The sequence below is a fragment of the Bufo gargarizans genome, chromosome 7 (assembly GCF_014858855.1).
Source record: "Bufo gargarizans isolate SCDJY-AF-19 chromosome 7, ASM1485885v1, whole genome shotgun sequence".
NCBI lineage: Eukaryota > Metazoa > Chordata > Amphibia > Anura > Bufonidae > Bufo > Bufo gargarizans.
Window position 1 is genome coordinate 111,609,165 of NC_058086.1, and position 22,717 is coordinate 111,631,881.

At 43.0% G+C, this 22,717-nt stretch overlaps 1 protein-coding gene across 1 annotated transcript in view; it reads left to right on the top strand.

Annotated features, from left to right (window-relative positions):
• LOC122943181 (flavin-containing monooxygenase 5-like) overlaps positions 1-22,717 on the top strand; it is a 340,975-nt gene that overhangs the window by 160,985 nt on the left and 157,273 nt on the right. Inside the window, exon 4 of the mRNA XM_044300713.1 lies at positions 12,832-12,974. Within this exon, the coding sequence (XP_044156648.1) occupies positions 12,832-12,974 (143 nt within the window). The remainder of the gene's footprint in view (positions 1-12,831; positions 12,975-22,717) is intronic.

Consider the following 22,717-nt stretch of genomic DNA (forward strand, 5'->3'; position numbering starts at 1 on the left):
TCCATGTTACGTGTTCTGGTGCTTGGGAGAACGACAATGTACTGGAATGACAACAAACCTCTGTACAGATGGATGACCACCGAGGAAAGGAATGTAAGCCTGAAAAGAATGCAATTATGTTTGTCGGAAGAGAGGTACCAGAGCGGTGGGTGCAGACTGCCCCGGTGAGATTATTGAGTAAAACCATGACGTAGCAATGAACAGGAGAATGCAGAGCAGAGTACAACACATGATGTAACAACAAATGGGTGAATGGAGCTTTGGATGTGAGTGGTACCTAAAAAACATGGTATAGGCGCAGCTCTGAGTATGGGTAGTGCATGAAAAGCATGGTATAAAGCAGACGTATGAATGCAATCTGAAAGTGAGCAGAGTATTGACGTGATGCGAAAGCAGACACGTGAACGCAGCTCTAGCAGTGAATGAAGCATAGGACAAGATGTAAAAGCAGACATGCGGACGCAGCTTTGGATGTGAACGGTATATTTACTTGATGTGACATTTGACATGGAAAGCGGCTTTGGTGAGTGGGGTATACAACCTGGTGTAGCAGTAGAAGTGTGAACACAACTCTGGGTATAAGCAGAGCATGACATTTGGTATAACAGCAGCTCTGGTTGTGAACGGAGCATAACATAGATGAAACAGCGACGTCAATGTAGTTCTTGAAATGGGCCTGGAAAGAATCTGTAGTAGCATAGGATGTGTGAACGCAGCTCTGGGTGCGAGTAGAGTAAACATGATATACCAATAGACGTATGAATGCAACTCTGGTCATGGGGGGAGTGACCAGATTCGACAGCGTAGCGTGAATGCACCTCTTGGTGTGGCCGAGAATGAAATTGGTAGAATAGCAGCTCTAAATGTGAGTGGAGCATAAACATTATGTAACGGTGAACGTGAATGCAGCTCTGAAACAAGCCTACTATGAACAGGTTGTGAAGGCGGACGTGTAAACACAGCTCTCACAGTGAGCAGAGCAAAACATGGTATACCAGTGTGGTGCGTCCAGAGAGTAAAAATAGAGTAACAGTAGCAGCTATGGCTGTAAGCAGAGTATACAACATGTAATAACAGGCGTGTAATACGGATCCGGCTGTCGGCTGGGTACGGAATGAGATGTAATAGCCAGCAGGTGAACGCAGCTTGAATGTGATTAAGGGTGGAAGAATGATGAAAATAGCAGACATGTGGACACAGCTCAGGGGAGCAGGGAGTAAAACATAGCGTAAAAGCCAAATGGAAAGGCTGGTCGGTCTGGGAATGAGCAGAGCAGGGGCGTAGCTAAAGGCTCATGGGCCCTGGTGCAAGAATTCAGCTTGGGCCCCCATTCCCTTAGTGCTTGTTGGCAAGGGGCAGGGTAGCACATAGCCTTCCTGCTGCCAGAGGCAAACATTGAAAGGGCACCCCCTCATGCCAAATTTTTTACCTAACCCCTTCCCTCTAGCCAGAGGTGTAAATAGATCAGCATATACTTTCTATAATGCCAGTGTCTTATATGGCACAAGGGTTTTTGGGCCCACTCAGGCTCCTGGGCCCGGTAGTGACTGCTACCTCTGCACCCCCTATAGCTACGCCCCTGGAGCAGAGTAGGAAAGTGCTGTGACAGTAAAGACGTGCGGATGCATCTGAGGGTGTAAGGCGTATGAAGCATGGTGCAATAGTCGGCATAAGAAGCATAAAACATGAAAGAAAAGCCGAAAGTGTAAATGCCGCTCAGGATAACAGCGGAGCATGAAAGTGCGGCAGGGTTTTTAAGTACATGGAGCAGTGAAATACATGAAGTCTAAAGATGGTGGTAGCGGGGGGAGGGGGGGGGGGGGACATGGCAAGGAACAGCTACAGCAAGAGGCCTAAACAATAACAGCCGCGTCCAATCTCCAAACATGACATCACGTGCAGCCCGGGCTCTTCCTTTACAGCAAACCGGCTGAAGTAACTTTTCATACGAGACGAACAAAGTAAAGTAAAACTTGTAAGATTTATAGGAACTGACTCCTATTACCAACAAACAAAGCTGAAAAGAAATAGAAATATTTAGGCCCAACGAGCAAACCTGAGGTAGCAGATTCTGAGGCGAAGCCTCCCGTTTGCTAGCAAAGTCGGTTCCGACCGGCCTGGAGAGACAGCCCCGGCCCAACCTACTTAGGTAGTATGGCGCGTGCATGCTACGGTAGCAGAGAGCAAAATAACAAGCTCTGTGCTGCAAAGAATCCTACCACCAGAGAAGCTAGTCTGCTAATGACACCCAGCGGCAGCTGTGCACCTGAAAACACACGCCTATGAGTGAGGGTGTGGCTCGTATATGAAGAGCTTCCGCCCCTCCCACAAATGCAGGCTGACTAATCAGCCTTACCAACATAAAAACCGGATTCCAAAAAAGTTGGGAAACTATACAAATCGTGAATAAAAACTGAATGCAATGATGTGGAGGTGCCAACTTCTAATATTTTATTCAGAATAGAACATAAATCACGGAACAAAAGTTTAAACTGAAAAAATGTACTATTTTAATGGAAAAATATGTTGAATCGGAATTTCAACAAATCCCCAAAAAGTTGGGACAAGGCCATTTTCACCACTGTGTGGCATCTCCCCTTCTTCTTACAACACTCAACAGACGTCTGGGGACCAAGGAGACCAGTTTCTCAAGTTTAGAAATAGGAATGCTCTCCCATTCTTGTCTAATACAGGCCTCTAACTGTTCAATCGTCTTGGGCCTTCTTTGTTGGACCTTCCTCTTTATGATGCGCCAAATGTTCTCTATAGGTGAAAGATCTGGACTGCAGACTGGCCATTTCAGTATCCGGTTCCTTCTCCTACGCAGCCATGATGTTGTGATTGATGCAGAATGTGGTCTGGCATTATCTTGTTGAAAAATGCAGGGTCTTCCCTGAAAGAGATGACGTCTGGATGGGAGCATATGTTGTTCTAGAACCTGAATATATTTTTCTGCATTGATGGTGCCTTTCCAGACATGCAAGCTGCCCCTGCCACACGCACTCATGCAACCCCATACCATCAGAGATGCAGGCTTCTGAACTGAGCGTTGATAACAACTTGGGTAGTCCTTGTCCTCTTTGGTCCGGATGACATGGCGTCCCAGATTTCCAAAAAAAACTTCGAATCGTGACTCGTCTGACCACAGAACAGTCTTCCATTTTGCCACACTCCATTTTAAATGATCCCTGGCCCAGTGAAAATGCCTGAGCTTGTGGATCTTGCTTAGAAATGGTTTCTTCTTTGCACTGTAGAGTTTCAGCTGGCAACAGCGGATGGCACGGTGGATTGTGTTCACTGACAATGGTTTCTGGAAGTATTCCTGAGCCCATTCTGTGATTTCCTTTACAGTAGCATTGCTGTTTGTGGTGCAGTGTCGTTTAAGGGCCCGGAGATCACGGGCATCCAGTATGGTTTTACGGCCTTGACCCTTTACCCCTGATTGTTCCAGATTCTCTGAACCTTCGGATGATGTTATGCACAGTTGATGATGATAGATGCAAAGTCTTTGCAATTTTTCACTGGGTAACACCTTTCTGATATTGCTCCACTATCTTTCTGCGCAACATTGTGGGAATTGGTGATCCTCTACCCATCTTGGCTTCTGAGAGACACTGCCACTCTGAGAAGCTCTTTTTATACCCGATCATGTTGCCAATTGACCTAATTAGTGTTAATTGGTCTTCCAGCTCTTTGTTATGCTCAAATTTACTTTTTCCAGCCTCTTTTTGCTACTTGTCCCAACTTTTTGGGGATTTGTTGACACTGTGAAAATTTGAATCAACGTATTTTTCCTTTAAAATGATACATTTACTCGGATTAAACGTTTGATCTGTCATCTACGTTCTATTACAAATAAAATATTGACATTTGCCATCTCCACATCATTGCATTCAGTTTTTATTCACAATTTGTTTAGTGTCCCAACTTTTTGGGAATCCGGTTTGTATATGTATGTATATATATAATATATATATATATATATATATATATATAATTTTATTATTATTATTATTATTATTATTATTATTATTATTATTTATTTATTTTATCTAGAGATTTATACCATCCACTATCAATTTTTATTGCAGTTATTGTGCACACACTAGAACTTGTCCCTCAGTCCCATCTCTCATCTTATCACATTACAAGTTGCAATCCTCTCCCAGCTCTTTTTCCATTTAGACCATGTATTAGCACCTCTGAGTACGTGTGTGCCCCGCCTGGGTGAAGCGCAACAACCGCTTCTACCCAGCCCCCCCACGGACCCTCCCTAATCCACACAGACACTTCTTTCCGGCCGTCCCTTCTTATCTGCAGCAGTGAGCACGCGCTGAGTATAGTCAGTGTCCTCCACGTGCTGGGCGATCAGCAGCCATGTCAGCTATTCAGCTGACTTTATTCCAGGTACTATATTTTCTCTTCATTTGTCCCCACTCTCCAGCATTAACTATCTTACACTCCAGCTCTATTATTCATATCTGAGACAAATGCACAACATAACAATATTGGCAAATGCATTACATTATATTACATCAATTCACCAAATAGCAATTCCAGTGGATAACATGCAGTTCCCTTACAGTGTTTCAACATTAGGCATTCCATTATCAAATGTATATATTTATTTATTTAATTATTTATCTTCTAACTATAACTCTTGTGTCTGACCCCTGTAGAATTTTAGCTCTTTCATATTAATTTATATTATTTCTTAAAATAAATCTTTTTGGGTGTTTTCTGTCATATACATATTTAATAAATTTTTTAACTAGTTTAGTTCATATGATTCTATAGCCCTGTTGGGCATACACATTTTATGTATTCTCAGAAAGTCCTTTTATGATAACTGTCTTTGCCCTATTGTGTATATATATATATTTATATATTTTTCATACATACCTTTTATATATACCTTTATGCATAACCATTTACATATATATTTTTCTGTATTGTATTTATATTTGCTTATTTTCTTAAGACTTGATAAAGGGGTCAGTGATACCCCGAAACAATCTTATATACAGGACCGCGTGTGTGATGACGGCTCCGTAAAGTCAGATCCACTATTGCTGGTGACTAGCATCTGTTTTACTGTTCTGTCTTCTTGCACTTTTATACAGTGTGCAATCTGACATTCAGCATAAACCATTCCTGTCTTCCAAATAGGACTGTTCTTTGTAGTCTAACTTGTTTATTGGTCAACAGATCGTACATATGTGATTGATTGATTATATACAATTGATTGATTGAAAACAGGATTGTTTGGTAAAACTACAAAAAATAAAAATGACATGCATAAGTATTAAGAACAACATGTACTATACCATTATATTAACACTGAAGCAGATGGTAAAATGGATGCCTGTACATAAGATTGTATGGCTAGCTAACAGTAATAACAACTCCCTGAGTAACATTTACAACTAGTTGAACAGCTCTTCAACACACAATATCCCTGAAACAAAGGTAGATCTCTCACCAGATATGATTTTACAAGGATGGTGGAGTTTGAAAAGTTGCGGATCAGATGTGGAAAGCAACATACAGCTCTCTGAATGAGCCCTAATAATGAGTATCAGTAAATCTGTAATTATGTGTATAATGGCATTGGCTACAAAACATGGCTTCTTTCCTGTGTGATCTTATTATGACATCACTCCTCTTAACAGTTGTTCTAGAGATGTGTCTGCTGCTAGAACTCTGTGTGGCATTGACCTGCTCTCTAATCTGAGCTGCTGTTAACCTGCGATTTCTGAGGCTGGTGACTCAGATGAACTTATCCTCCACAGCAGAGGTGACTCTTGGTCTTCCTTTCCTGGGGCGGTCCGCATGTGAGCCAGTTTCTTTGTAGCGCTTGATGGTTTTTGTGACTGCACTTGGGGACACTTTCAAAGTTTTCCCAATTTTTCGGACTGACTGACCTTCATTTCTTAAAGTAATGATGGCCACTCGTTTTTCTTTACTTAGCTGCTTTTTTCTTGCCATAATACAAATTCTAACAGTCTATACAGTAGGTCTATCAGCTGTGTATCCACCTGACTTCTCCACAATGCAACTGATGGTCCCAACCCCATTTATAAGGCAAGAAATTCCACTTACTAAACCTGACAGGGCACACCCGTGAAGTGAAAACCATTTCAGGTGACTACCTCTTGAAGCTCATCAAGAGAATGTCAAGAGTGTGCAAAGCAGTAATCAAAGCAAAAGGTGGCTACTTTGAAGAACCTAGAATATGACATATTTTAAGTTGTTTGACACTTTTTTGTTATGTATATAATTCCACATGGGCTATTTCATAGTTTTGATGCCTTCAGTGTGAATCTACAATTTTCATAGTCATGAAAATAAAGAAAACTCTTTGAATGAGAAGGTTGTCCAAACTTTTGGGCTGTACTGTGTGTGTGTATGTGTGTGTGTGTGTGTATATATATATATATATATATATATATATATATCACATCAATTATAGAAAATCAGAATTCACTAATAACATTATTCTCTTTCTATTCCATGCGTCTAATTTGACTCAACAGATTTCTAGGTATCTTATCTGCGTCAATATCTTTATTGAATCTGTCTAAGCCTCTTCCTACAAAAACCAGACTATGTAAACACACCTAAGTTTTATAAACAAAAGTTTTCACTTAAATCTAATCTTTGGTTAGTGATTCTAAGTCCAAAAGGTTTGAACTTAGAGTGCCCTCTTGAAAAATATCAATTCAGACCAACAGTTCCTATTCAGATACCTATGTAGGCCTTATTTGATAGACTCTTATTAACATCAAAAGTTCTGAAAAGAACCTTCAGCCCAGCCTGAGGTCCAGAGCACACTGGATCAGGTTTTTATTAAGACTATCTCTGTACTTTGTTCCATTCAGCTTTCCCCCAACTATGACCAGTCTCCCTGTCCCAGCAGCTGAAAAACACTCCCATAGCATGAGGGTATTGGGCTGTACCTAGTTTTCTCCATATAATGACACTTAAAATTGAGGCCAAAAAGTTCAATCTTCATTTTATCAGACAAGAGAATCTTTTTTTAAGTGATTTTGTTTGCAAATTTCTTTTAGAAAATTTCCATGTTTCTTTTACTTAGGAGAAATCTCTTCTGGCCATTATGATATAAGACCCATGGCACCATATGCGTTTCGGGGTTTAGAAGAATCAGAACCACTGATGAAGGGGTCATTCTTCTAAACCCCGAAACGCGTATGGTACCATCCCACCTGCATTGGAACACATATACACTAATACCCACCTGAGGAGGAGTGGAAGTTGCCGTTCTAACATCTATTCGCGCGAACAACGCGTGCTGCACGGAACAAAACACTATCCATTGTAGGTCCATGTGCACTACTATTGTTGGCGAGATACTACCTGGCAAGAAACAGCCCTTGAGACCGGAGCGCCCAATTACATAAGAAGCACACCGCGTTGAGGGCAAGAAAATCCACTGAAGTCCTCCTGGTAAGATCATGTTAGTTTTATGTGGAATATTTAAGGAGAGTCAGCGATCGCATTTGATACAGTGGGACGCTGCTGTCTCAGACAAGTGAGCGGGTTGCCGCTCTGAATACTGTCAGCTCTTGATTGCGCTGTAGACCGGAGATTACCTGGGATATTGACTTGAATTTTTAGAGGACATCTGGCTGTATTTTAACAACATTGATACATCTCTTAACATTGTGGACGATTGAATATTACCGTGTGTCTGGATGACGAGCATCCCATCTAAGTTATTAGGAATTATTGGAGGTCATTTATTGATGGACTATTGATGAAGACTCTTTTTAGGAACACTGCGTAATGAGACTATTCTGCCTATCATTGCTATTTCAGATTTTACTGTATTAATTGTACTATAGATTAATTAGTTTTCAATTTTATATACATTTTATTAATAAACCCAACTGTTCTCAATACTATAGAGAGTGCCCCACTATTACAGAAAATGATCTGTACCCTTCTCCAGATCTTTGCCTCCACACAGTCAAGTTTCTGGGCTCTACATATGCAGCGTCCCACGTGTGTGTGGGCACTGCTTAAAAGCACTTTTTACCTTATCAAAAGCACTAGGTTGTAATGTATGATTTTGTACGTATGTATCTGCAAAATCCCTGTTAAAGGGATTCTGTCACCCCCCAAAAGTCTTTTTTTTGGGGGGACTAATTAAAATCCTTATACTGCGATTTTTCAATATATAGTGCTCTTACCCTTTTCTGTTGACTAGTTTCTTTAAAAACGGCACTTTTATAATATGTAAATTACCTCTCTACCAGCAAGTAGGGTGTCTATATGCTGGTAGCCGCCGCATCCTCCCTCCTTGAAAAAAAAACGCAACCTCCTCCTGCTGATTGACAGGGCCAGCGAGTGCTCTCCTCCTCTGGCTGGCCCTGTCTGCAATTCAAATCCCATGCCTGCACCTCATTTGGCGCAGGCGTTCTGAGAGAAAGACGCTCGCTTCCTCAGCACTTCCTCAGTGCGCCTGCGCCGATGACGTCTTCTCGTTCGGGTGATGTCATTGGCGCAGGCGCACTGAGAAAGTGCTGAGGCAGCGAGCGCCCTTCTCTCAGAGCGCCTGCACCGAATGAGGTGCAGGCGAGGGATTTGAATTGCAGACAGGGCCAGCCGGAGGAGGAGAGCACTCACTGGCCCTGTCAATCAGCAGGAGGAGGGGGCGTTTTTTTGAAAGGAAGATGCGGCGGCTACCAGCAAGTAGATGCCCTACTTGCTGGTAGAGAGGTAATTTACATATTATAAAAGTGCAGTTTTTAAAGAAATTAGCCAACAGAAAAGGGTAAGAGCACTATATATTGAAAAATCGCAGTATAAGGATTTTAATTAGCCCCCCAAAAAATATGACTTTTGGGGGGTGACAGAAGCCTTTTAACAGGCCTTTTAGGTGTAATTTATACATCCTGTCACTAGATGGGGATAAAGTTCAGGTTATATATATATATATATATATATATATATATCTAGGTTAGGCCTAGCGAGGGAGTTCTGAGTCCAGATCCTGGGAGTAAAGATGTAGTTCAGAAGAGAGCAGATCTGAGGTAGTCAGATCAGATTAGTGGGAAGAAAATGTAGGGTGAAGACTCCATAATATAGATTAGTGAGTGGAGCCAACTTCGCTAGTAGGTGATACTCAGATGTGAGGTGCAGAAGAGCGTTTTCCTTCTGTGACCGGACTATAGACTTGCATCCCTGACCAGTAGGAGAAGAATTTGCCTCCCTGGAAAAGAAACAAGCTTTCCTAAGGAATCAACGGTGATAAGAGCCATTATTCAGGGCCACAGACAGCTTTGCATGGTGGAAGATTTATAGCTTCAGGCAGCCACACCAAACTTCAGAGAGACAGTTGAGTTTTCCTGTCTAAATATTCAGCTTGTAGGGAAAGACAAGGAATAGGATCCTACACATGTAAAGGAACCAGATACACCTAACCCATTGCTCAAAACCAGAAACCTGAAAAGCCTAGAAACAGTGGATTTGCAGAATTAACTCTGTACCATCAAGAGACTGCATAATTGTACTGCTGCAACCAAAGATATCCAAAGTAAAAGTTGTGAGTTGCATCTTACCACTGTCTACCTCATTATTACCACTACTGGTTGTACCTTAACCACTTCAACCCCGCTAGCTGAAACCCCCTTAATGACCAGGCCACTTTTTACACTTCTGCACTACACTACTTTCACCGTTTATTGCTCGTTCATGCAACTTACCACCCAAATGAATTTTACCTCCTTTTCTTCTCACTAATAGAGATTTCATTTGGTGGTATTTCATTGCTGCTGACATTTTTACTTTTTTTGTTATTAAATCGAAATTTAATGATTTGTTTGCAAAAAAATCAAATTTTTCACTTTCAGTTGTAAAATTTTGCAAAAAAAAAACGACATCCATATATAAATTTTTCGCTAAATTTATTGTTCTACATGTCTTTGATAAAAAAAAAATGTTTGGGTCAAAAAAAAAATGGTTTGGGTAAAAGTTATAGCGTTTACAAACTATGGTACAAAAATGTGAATTTCCGCTTTTTGAAGCAGCTCTGACTTTCTGAGCACCTGTCATGTTTCCTGAGGTTCTACAATGCCCAGACAGTACAAACACCCCACAAATGACCCCATTTCGGAAAGTAGACACCCTAAGGTATTCACTGATGGGCATAGTGAGTTCATAGAACTTTTTATTTTTTGTCACAAGTTAGCGGAAAATTATGATTTATTTTTTTTAATTTTTTTTTCTTACAAAGTCTCATATTCCACTAACTTGTGACAAAAAATAAAAACTTCCATGAACTCACTATGCCCATCACAAAATACCTTGGGGTGTCTTCTTTCCAAAATGGGGTCACTTGTGGGGTAGTTATACTGCCCTGGCATTCTAGGGGCCCTAATGTGTGGTAAGTAGTTTGAAATCAAAATGTGTAAAAAATGACTGTGAAATCCGAAAGGTGCACTTTGGAATATGTGCCCCTTTGCCCACCTAGGCGGCAAAAAAGTGTCACATGTGGTATCGCCGTACTCAGGAGAAGTTGGGGAATGTGTTTTGGGGTGTCATTTTACATATACCCATGCTGGGTGAGAGAAATATCTTGGCAAAAGACAACTTTTCCCATTTTTTTTATACAAAGTTGGCATTTGACCAAGATATTTATCTCACCCAGCATGGGTATATGTAAAATGACACCCCAAAACACATTCCCCAACTTCTCCTGAGTACGGCGATACCACATGTGTGACACTATTTTGCAGCCTAGATGCGCAAAGGGGCCCAAATTCCTTTTAGGAGGGCATTTTTAGACATTTGGATCCCAGACTTCTTCTCACGCTTTAGGGCCCCTAAAAAGCCAGGGCAGTATAAATACCCCACCTGTGACCCCATTTTGGAAAGAAGACACCCCAAGGTATTCAATGAGGGGCATGGCGAGTTCATAGAATTTTTTTTTTTGGGCACAAGTTAGCGGAAATTGATTTTTTTTTTTTTTTTTTCTCACAAAGTCTCCCTTTCCGCTAACTTGGGACAAAAATGTAAATCTTTCATGGACTCAATATGCCCCTCACGGAATACCTTGGGGTGTCTTCTTTCCGAAATGGGGTCACATGTGGGGTATTTATACTACCCTGGCATTTTAGGGGCCCTAAAGCGTGAGAAGAAGTCTGGAATAAAAAAGTCTAAAAAATTTTACGCATTTGGATTCCGTGAGGGGTATGGTGAGTTCATATGAGATTTTATTTTTTGACAAAAGTTAGTGGAATATGAGACTTTGTAAAAAAAATGTCTGAATGGAGCCTTACAGGGGGGTGATCAATGACAGGGGGGTGATCACCCATATAGACTGCCTGATCACCCCCCTGTCATTGATCACCCCCCTGTAAGGCTCCATTCAGACGTCCGTTTGCATTTTGCGGATCCGATCCATGTATCCGTGGATCCGTAAAAATCATACGGACATCTGAATGGAGCCTTACAGGGGGGTGATCAATGACAGGGGGGTGATCAATGACAGGGAAGTGATCAGGAAGTCTATATGCGTGATCACCCCCTTGTCATTGATCACCCCCCTGTAAGGCTCCATTCAGACGTCCGTATGTGTTTTGCGGATCCGATCCATGTATCAGTGGATCCGTAAAAATCATTCGGACGTCTGAATGGAGCCTTACAGGGGGGTGATCAATGACAGGGGGGTGATCAGGGAGTCTATATGGGGTGATCAGTGGTTCATAAAGGGTTAATAAGTGACAGGGGGGGTGTAGTGTAGTGGTGTTTGGTGCTACTTTACTGAGCTGCCTGTGTCCTCTGGTGGTCGATCCAAACAAAAGGGACCACCAGAGGACCAGGTAGCAGGTACAATAGACGCTGTTATCAAAACAGCGTCTAATATACCTGTTAGGGGTTAAAAAAATCACATCGCTCGCTGGCAGGCTGGAGATCCACTCGCTTACCTTCCGTTCCTGTGAGCGCGCGCGCCTGTGTGCGCTCGTTCACAGGAAATCTCGGCTATCGCTAGATGACGCACGGATGCGTCCAGGAGGAGTAAATGAACCACCTTCCGGACGCATCCGTGCGTTAGGCGGTCGGGAGGTGGTTAACGGTACTGGCATCACGACAAAAACCATCAAAGGACTCAGCCGCAACAAGCACCCTAAGCACCCCTAACATCAAGGGCACCTCAACCACCACCTTGGGTGATGCTTCCTACCACAGAGTGTGCCCCGGAGGATTTCGTGTTGTCCACCTCAACACTGTGCTGCCAGCCCAGGGAGGATTTCTGCTAACCGTGAGTAAACTGAAGGACTGTGTGTTATATTAATTGGCCCCTCATTGGTCCACTATGCACTTCACGTGTTGCCCCTGCGACTGGCTGGCTGCACATACAGTTGTTTCCTCCTTATGGCTTGGTTTTTGCTCTGATATGTATTGTCAGCTGTGAGATCCTACTATATGTAAACAGAGGTGTGTCTTTCCAAATCATGTATATTCAACATAATTTACCACAGGTGGACTCCAATCAAGGTGTAGAAACATCTTAAAGCTAAGCAAGAGAAATGGGAGGCTCCCAGAGCTAAATTCCAAGTGTCACAGCAAAGGGTCTAAATTCTTATGTCCATGCAAAATATTATTTTTTTACACGTTTTCAAACATTTCAAAAATTATGTTTTCATTGTATTTATTAATGGAGATTAGGTTCAAATTGATGGGAAAACCAAATTCAAAAAATGAAAGGGTCTAAAGTTTCTGAAAGCACTGTACTGTAGATATACCCCCTGTTTCACCCATGTTTTAGATTTTTAAAACTTGAGTTTATGATGTTCTCTTTCATAGGCATTGACAAGTTTGAAGGACAATATCTACATAGTCGGGATTATAAATATCCTCAACAATTTGCAGATAAGAAGATTATTGTGATCGGAATTGGGAATTCTGGTGGTGATCTGGCAGTAGAATTGAGTTCTGTTGCCAAACAGGTAATTATAGTACTTTAGACCTAATAATTTTTTTTAAAAAAGTATACAGTTTTCATTTATATATTGTAAAATAAACTCAGATGTACACATGAAGGGTTTAAAAATCTTCTTGACCAGGAAGTGCTCTTGTTAATATCTCCAGGTCAAGTAAGTGCTGGACTACAGTAAATGCATGTGAAAATGTACAATATCAACTAAAGGAAAAGGTGGTGAAAATCACAATTGGCAGTAAGTCATAGCTTAGCGTCTGGTACAAGAGAGAAAAATGAAATGAGGGACATGAATCCAAAGGGAAATATTATATCCACATAAGAGGAACATACTTTAAAGGGAACCTGTCACCGGGATTTTGGGTACAGAGCTGAGGACATGGGTTACTAGATGGCCGCTAGCACATCTGCAATACCCAGTCCCCATAGCTCTGTGTGCTTTTATTGTGTAAAAAAAAACGATTTGATACATATGCAAATTAACATAAAAGAGTCATATCTTACTTGTGTGACCAGAGAAGAGTCATATTTTCAAGCTCTGACTCATCTCAGGTTAATTTACATATGTATCAAATTGTGTTTTTTTTTACACAATAAAAGCACTCAGAGCTATGGGGACTGGGTATTGCGGATCTGCTAGCGGCCATCTAGCAACCCTTATCCTTAGCTCTATACACAAAATCCAGATGACAGGTTCCCTTTAACACTGAGTGAATACAGTATATAGAAGAGTGAAAATCAGTATAAGAAAGTTAGGACCAAAGTGAAAGTGGTAAGTTCCGCTAAAGGAAGTTAAGAAGAACGCCAAAAAGATATAAGAATAAGTGCACTTTACCTTTAAACTAATATAAGAGGTGATCTTTTGTTTTAACCCCTTAAGGACACAGCCTTATTTCACCTTAAGGACCAGGCCATTTTTTGCAAATCTGACCAGTGTCACTTTAAGTGGTGATAACTTTAAAACGCTTTGACTTATCCAGGCCATTCTGAGATTGTTTTTTTGTCACATATTGTACTTCATGACACTGGTAAAATAAAGTAAAAAAAATATTATTTTTTGCATAAAAAAATACCTAATTTACAAAAAATGTTGAAAAATTTGCAAATTTAAAAGTTTCAGTTTCTCTACTTCTGTAATACATATTAATACCCCCAAAACTTGTGATGACTTTACATTCCCCATATGTCTACTTCATGTTTGAATTATTTTGGGAATGAAATTTAATTTTTTGGGGATATTACAAGGCTTAGAGGTTTAGAAGCAAATCTTGAAATTTTTCAGAAATTTACAAAAACCCAATTTTTAGGGACCACTACAGCTCTGAAGTCACTTTGCGAGGCTTACATAATAGAAACCACCCAAAAATGACCCCATTCTATAAACTACACCCCTCAAGGTATTCAAAACTGATTTGACAAACTTCGTTAACCCTTTAGGTGTTGCACAAGAGTTATTGGCAAATGGGGATAAAATTTGAGAATTTCATTTTTTTGCCTAATTTTCCATTTTAACCCATTTTTTCCACTAACAAATCAAGGGTTAACAGCCAAACAAGACTGTATCTTTATTGCCCTGACCCTGCCGTTTACAGAAACACCCAATATGTGGCCGTAAACTACTGTATGGCCAAACAGCGGGGCATAGAGTGAAAGGTGCGCCGTTTGGTTTTTGGAAGCCAGATTTTGCTGGACTGGTTTTTTGACACCATGTCCCATTTAAAGCCCCCTGATGCACCCCAAGAGTAGAAACTCCATAAAAGTGACCCTGTCTAAGAAACTACACCCCTCAAGGTATTCAAAACTGATTTTACAAACGTTGTTAACCCTTCAGGTGTTGCACAAGATTTAATGGAAAATAGAGATATAATTTCAAAACTTTACTTTTTTGGCAGATTTTCAATTTTAATATTTTTTTTCCAGTTACAAAGCAAGGGTTAACAGCCAAACAAAACTCATTATTTATGGCTCTGATTCTGTAGTTTACAGAAACACCCCATATGTGATCGTAAAATGCTGTAAGGGCACACGGCAGGGTGCAGAAGGAAAGGAATGCCATATGGTTTTTGGAAGGCAGATTTTGCGGACTGTGTTTTTTTGAAACCATGACCCATTTGAAGCCCCCCTGATGCACCCCTAGAGTAGAAACTCCAGAAAAGTGACCCCATTTTAGAAACTATGGGATAAGGTGGCAATTTTGTTGGTACTAGTTTAGGGTACATATGACTTTTGGTTGCTCTATATTACACTTTTTGTGCTGCAAGGTAACAAGAAATAGCTTTTTTGGCACCGTTTTTTTTGTTATTTACAACATTCATCTGACAGGTTAGATCATGTGGTAATTTTATACAGCAGGTTGTCACGGACACGGCGATACCTAATATGTATACAATTTTTTTAATTTATGTAAGTTTTACCCAATGATTTCATTTTTAAAACAAAAAAAAGTTTTACTGTCTCCATAGTCTAAGAGCCATAGTTTTTTTTTCAGTTTTTGGGCAATTATCTTAAGTAGGGTCTCATTTTTTGCAGGATGAGATGATGGTTTGAATGGCACTATTTTGGGGTGCATATGAATTTTTGATCGCTTGCTATTACACTTTTTGTGACGTAAGATGACAAAAAATGGCTTTTTTTACACCGTTTTTATTTTTATTTTATTACGGTGGTCACCTGAGGGGTTAGGTCATGTGATATTTTTATAGAGCCGGTCGCTACGGACGCGGCGATACCTAATATGCATACTTTTTTAAATTTATGTAAGTTTTACACAATGATTTCATTTTTGAAACAAAAAAAATGATGTTATAGTGTTTCCATAGTTTTTTCAGTTTTTGGGCGATTATCTTAATTAGGGTCTCATTTTTTTGCGGGATGAGATGACGGTTTGATTGTTACAATTTTGGCGTACATGCAACTTTTTTGATCACTTTTATTACCTTTTTTTGGGAAGTAAGGTGGGCAAAATTTCAATTTCATCATAGTTTTATTTATTTTTTATGGCGTTCACCGTTCGGGTAAAGTAACATGACCGTTTTATAGATCAGGTCGTTATGGATGTGGCGATACAAAACATGTGTGGGGAATTTTTTTTTTTAATCAGTGATAAATGTGTTTTTTGATTATTATTTTTTTACTTTTTTCCCCTTTTTTTTACTTTTTTTTTTTTTTACCCAGACCCACTTGGTTCTTGAAGATCAAGTGGGTCTGATGTCTGTATAATACAGTACTGTACTCTATATAGGGTACTGCACTGTATTTTACTTACACTGAACAGATCTATGCCTTCAGCACAGATCTGTTCAGCACCATGGACAGCAGGACGCCATGGGAACCTTCCCCGTCTGCCACAACTTCGCAGACGGGGAAGGGGGTGGATGGGGCTTCGGGGGGCTGTCTGGGGTCTCTCTCCCTCTCCCATCGGGGGTCTGCATAGGCACAGCACCCCCACGATCGGAGAGGGAGGGAGCTCCCTGAGCTGTTAACCTTTTCCATACAGCGGTCCATACGGACCGCTGTATGGAAAGGGTTAAACGGCTGACATCGCATCACCGATGTCAGCCGTTTATACCAGGGTGTCAGCAATGTGCTGACACCCTGGTATAACCACTGTACACCAACGATTATTCAATGGGAGGCGGGCGGGGATCGCGATCCCGCCTGCCGCACCGCCCGCCTCCCGCACCACCCGCAACCCCCCCTGCACCTCCCACTGGGCTAAAATCATTCAGAGGTGCAGGGGGGTTGATAAATATATATTTTCACCACACTAAAGTTTCTGATCGCCGCGGTAAGGACACGTCATGTGTCCTTAAGGGGTTAAATTGCTCTTATAAAAGGAAAAGTAGGGAGTGTAAAGTTGGAAGCCATAGTCAAAAGGGAAGAATGGAAGCAAGATTCAAAAACATATGAAGATGAAGAACATCCAAAAGTGATCAGTGATGACTAGAGTTGAGCGGACACCTGGCTGTTCGGGTTCGATGGGTTTAGCCGAACTTCACAAAACTGGTGCCATCACAGCTTCCATCGGATCCAGGGATGCAAGTACCAACATGCATGCTGAGCCCACTATATACTTCTCCTGGAGCCAAAATGGCTACTGGTAGGTGCTATATAAGCAGACTCAGTAGATAGACAGACTCATGTGGCTGTCATGGCCCATAAAAGGTAGGAACTAGTGTTAGGGACTACTCATTAAGGCGACCTTGACGTGGTGAGTGGCTTATTACGCTTTGGCCAAAATGTACACCAATGCCTTATTCAACATCCAGCATAAAGGCAGGGCAGAGTGCTGGTTGCAGAGTGCGATTGCATTTTGTGTTTTTGCGTCTGTATCTGTATTTCGCCGTAGCAATCTGCACCTGCTAGGGGTTGTGCGGGCTGAATCCCCCATATTTTTAAATGTTTTTACCGGTCTAATAGGTATAGCAGTGGTACATCACACCTAAAAGTTGCTGAATTTCACCAGAAAATGTAACTCCCAATTTTTTTTTATTTTTTTTTACCGGTCTACTAGGTATAAGCAGTGGTACTTTACACCCAAAAATTGTTGAATTTCACCAGAAAATGCAACTGACAATTTTTTTTTTTTTTTTAACAGTCTACTAGGTATAGCAGTGGTACTATAAACCCACACATTTTTTAATTTCACCCAAAAATGTAACTGACAATGTAGTGAAATGATATAAAATAAAATACGTACAAATAAAAAAAAATAGATTTATGAGGTGGAGTTTGAGGAGGAGGTGGATGTAGCGGTGTAGGTGGAAGTGGCAGTGGAGGAGGACGAGGTAGCTAACACAGGTTTTTGTGTGAAATATCCAAAATACAAGAATGAACAATCGCGCTGCAGTACAACAATGGCTGGTTAGTGCCAGCATACATGTCTATTCTGCACAAGGTACGGACAAGTCCTGAGGGATCCATGCCTGGTTCATTTTAATGAATGTGAGCTTGTCCACATTGGCTGTGGACAGGCGGCTGTGCTTGTCTGTGAAGACGCCCCCTGCCATGCTAAACACACGTTTAGATAATGCACTGGCCGCAAAGCAGGCCAGAACCTCCAAGGCGTAAAGGGCAAGCCCAGGCCATGTGCCCAATTTGGAGACCCAGAAGTTGACGGGGCAGATCTGTCATTCAGTACGTTGTAGGCAAAGGCACACATGCTGCTCCACCATGTTGGTGAAATGCTGCCTCATGCTAAGACGTTCCATATCAGCTGATGGTGCTGGTTGTTGTGGCGTGCTGACAAAGCTTTTCCACATTTCGTCCATGCTAACCCTGCCTTCTGAGGTGCTGGCGGTACCCCAGCTGCGTTGGCGACCTCTTTCTCGTTCTCTGCCTTCGCCTTGTGCTTCAACTGTGCCCCCGCTGTCAGGTGGGAATGCCACCAGCAGCGCATCTACCAGCGTGCGCTTGTACTTGCGCATCTTATGATCACGCTCCACTGAGGGAATTAAGGATTGTATGTTGTCCTTGTAACGGGGATCCAGCAGCGTGGCCACCTAGTAATCAGCACAAGTTAGAATGTGGGCAACTCGGCGGTCGTTGCAGAGACACTGCAGTATGTAATCGCTCATGTGTGCCAGGCTGCCCAAAGGCAACGAAAATCTGTCCTCTGTGGAAGGTGTATCGTCTGTATCCCCCCAGCCACGCACCAGTGATGGCCATGAGCTGGTCTGGGTACCACCCTGCTGTGAACATGGTTCCTCCTCCTCCATCTCCTCCTCCTCCTCATCCTCCACCTCGTCATCGTCCAGAACTGTGCCCTGGCTGGAGAATTTTGTACCTTGGGTTTGTGGGTGCAGGAACTCACCCTCGGAGTCACTTGGGAATGACTGGCCGGAAAAAATACGAAATAATCCCTCTTCCTCCTTCTCCTCATGTCCCACATCCTCTTCCATAATCGCCAGGAGCGTTTCTTCAAGGAGGCATAGAAGTGGGATAGTAACGCTGAGAACTGTGTTATCTGCACTGGCCATGTTGGTGGAGTACTCTAAACAGCGCAACAAGGAACACAGGTCTCGCATGGATGCCCAGTCATTGGTGGTGAAGTGGTGCTAATCCGCCGAGCGACACAAACTTTATGCAGCAGCTCTGACATTTCTGGGTAATATTTAAGGAATCTCTACACCACCAAATTCAATACATGCGCCAGGCAAGGTATGTGCGTCAAACCGGCTAGTCCCAAAGCTTCTACGAGATTTCGCCCATTATCGCACAACGACACTACCAGGCCGGGCTGGAGGCTAACTGGCACAAATCACTCATCGGTCTGTTGTTCAAGCCCTGTCCACAGCTCCTGTGCGGTGTGGGGTTTGTCCCCCAAACAGAGAAGTTTTAAAACTGCCTGCTTTCATTTATCCCTGGCTGTTCTGAAGTTGCTGGTTAAGGTGTTACACTGACTGGATGAGGAGCTGGTAGATGATGAGGAAGCACAGTAGGAGGAGGAAGCCACAGGAGGGAAACTGAAGAGCCCTGCAATCCTCTGTGGTGGAAGGACATGCAGCAAACTGCTATCCTCCTCAGGCCCAGCCACCACTGCATTTACCCAGTGTGCTGTTATGGAGATGTAACGTCCCTGACCGTGCTTACTGGTCCACGTATCTGTAGTGAGGTTCACCTTGCCACAGATGGCGTTGTGCAGTGCATACATGATTTCGTCCCCTACTTGGTTGTGCAGGGAAGGTATGGCTCTCCTGGAAAAATAGTGGCGGCTGGGCACGACATACTGTGGGACAGCCAACACCATAAGGCCTTTAAAACTATCCATCTCCACCAGATGGAATGACAGCATTTCAAAGGCCAGTACTTTAGAAATGCTGGCATTCAGGGCTAGGGATCGCGGGTGGGTAGGGGGGTACTTCCTCTTCCTCTCCAGCGTTTGGGAGATGGAGAGCTGAACGCTTCCGTGGGACATTGTGGAGATGCTTGGTGACCCAGGTGTTGGTGTTGCTGGCAGATCCTCTCTTTGCGGGGTGGTAGGTGTCACTGTCACTCCAGAGGTGGATGAAGAGGCCGAGACTGCAGCAGAATAGGACGCAGGAGGAGCCAGAGATCTTTCTTGGTTTTTGAGGTGTCTACTGCACTGCAGCTCGTGCTTTGCACTTAAATGCCTGGTCATGCAGGTTGTGCTCAGGTTGAGAACGTTTATGCCTTGCTTCAGGCTCTGATTGCACAGCGTGCAAAGCACTGGTGTCTTATCGTCAGCATATTGTCTGAAGAACTGCCAAGCCAGGGAACTCCTTGGAGCTGGCTTTGGTGTGCTTGGTCCCTTGCTGCGGTGGGCAGTAGCAGGCGTTCTGTCTAGAGGACGGCCGCTCCGCTTTTGCACCCTACTCCCTCTTCTGCTGTGCTGTTGGCTCTGTGCGACCACCTCTTCCTCCGAATTACATAGGTCACTCGCTTGACCTTGATTCCATGTGGGGTTGAGGACCTCATCAACCTCCACATCATCTTCCACCCAGTCTTCACCCCTGCCTTCCTTGTCGGTCTGCACACTTTCGAAAGCCCCAGCAGTTGGCACCTGTGTTTCGTCATCATCCGAGACGTGCTGCGATAGTCCTCCCATGTATTCATCTTGAAATAGAAGTGGTTGGGCAAATCACCGTAGTATTAATGCATATTATGTAGATATATAATATGTAAATCACTGAAATTTTAGACCTACTTAAAACTTAACTTTTATATAGGATATTCATTAAAATAAATCCCACAAAACTAAATATATGTTTCAGATGACTGCAGATAGTTATCTAGCAGAGTTTTTTAGGGTATACGGCCCCTTTAGAACATATAATAATTAGAGTTGAGCAAACACCTGGATGTTCGAACTTTCCGAAAATGTTCGGGATCCAAACTCGACCCGAACTTCGCCCCGAACCCCATTAAAGTCAATGGGGACCCAAACTTTTCGGCACTAAAAAGGCTGTAAAATAGCCCAGGAAAGGGCTAGAGGGCTGCAAAAGGCAGCAAAATGTAGGTAAATCCCCTGCAAACATGGATAGGGAATTTATATAAAAAAATAAAATTAACCAATATCAATTGGAGAAAGGTCCCATAGCAGAGAATCAGACTTCATGTCACCTAGCACTGGAACAGGCCACTGTCAGATATTTTTAGGCCCCGGCACACAGACAGAGGAGAGAGGTCCCATAGCATTGAATCAGGCATCATGTCATAGCAGAGAATCGGGCTTCATGTCACCCACCACTGGAACATGCCACTGTCAGATATTTTTAACCCCCGACACCCAGACAAAGGAGAGAGGTCCCATAGCAGAGAATCAGGCTTCATGTCACCTAGCACTGGAACAGGTCACTGTCAGATATTTTTAGGCCCCGGCACCCAGACAGAGGAGAGGTTCAGTAAACTTTGGGTTGCCCCGCAATATAATGGTAAAATTAAAAAAAGAGGATTGAATGAAGAAGTGCCCTGGAGTACAAGAATATATGGTTAAGGGGAGGTAGTTATAAATGTCTAATCTGCACAAGGGATGGATAGGTCCTGTGGGATCCATGCCTGGTTCATTTTTATGAAAGTCAGCTTGTCCACATTTGCTGTAGACAGGCGGCTGCGTTTGTCTGTAATGACGCCCCCTTCCATGCTGAATACACGTCCAGACAAAACGCTGGCCGTCGGGCAGGCCAGCACCTCCAAGGGATAAAAGGCTAGCTCTGGCCACGTGGACAATTTGGAGAAGTTGAATGGGGCCGAACCATCAGTCAGTACGTGCAGGGGTGTGCACACGTACTGTTCCACCATGTTAGTGAAATGTTGCCTCCTGCTAACACGTTTCGTATCAGGTGGTGGTGCAGTTAGCTGTGGCATGGTGACAAAACTGCAGTTCATGCTTTGCATGCAGATGCCTGGTCATGCAGGTTGTACTAAGGTTCAGAACGTTAATGCCTCGCTTCAGGCTCTGATGGCACAGCGTGCAAACCACTCGGGTCTTGTCGTCAGCACATTGTTTGAAGAACTGCCACGCCAGGGAACTCCTTGAAGCTGCCTTTGGGGTGCTCGGTACCAAGTGGCGGTGGCCAGTAGCAGGCGAACTCTCTTGGTGGCGGGTGTTCTGCTTTTGTCCCCTGCTCCCTCTTTTGCTACGCTTTTGGCTCGGTCTCACCACTGCCTCTTCCTCTTAACTCTGAACGTCCGTGGCACAACCTTCATTCCATGTGGGGTCTGTGACCTCATCGTCCCCTGCATTGTCTTCCACGCAGTCTTCCTCCCTGACATCCTGTTCAGTCTGCACACTGATATTGATTGGACCCTGGGCAAAAATTTACTTGGGCCCCCTGGATCCCACCTTCCCACACCTTAGCAGGCATTCACGCCCTCCACCACACACACACAAAAAACTCCACACATCTAGCAGCGTACAATGAATGACTGTAAATACTTCCAGTTCTGAAGACTCCAGTGGCTCAGGATCAGTGCTCTGGGGTCAGGCTGGAAGTGGGCACCGCTCTGCAGGAAGGAGACCAGGGATCGGCTCACCCTAGTGTTACAGTGCACCTCACAGTATGCAGTATAGCACCCTATAGTATACAGCACCACACAGTATGCAGTATAGAACACCACACTATACAGTACCCCACAGTATATAGTGGAGCAGTATAGCAGCCCACAGTATACAACACCTCACAGTATACAGTAGAGCAGTATAGCACCTCACCGTATACAGCACCCCAAACAATACACGATACAGCACCCCACACTATACAGCCCCCACACTATACAGTACAGCAATATAGC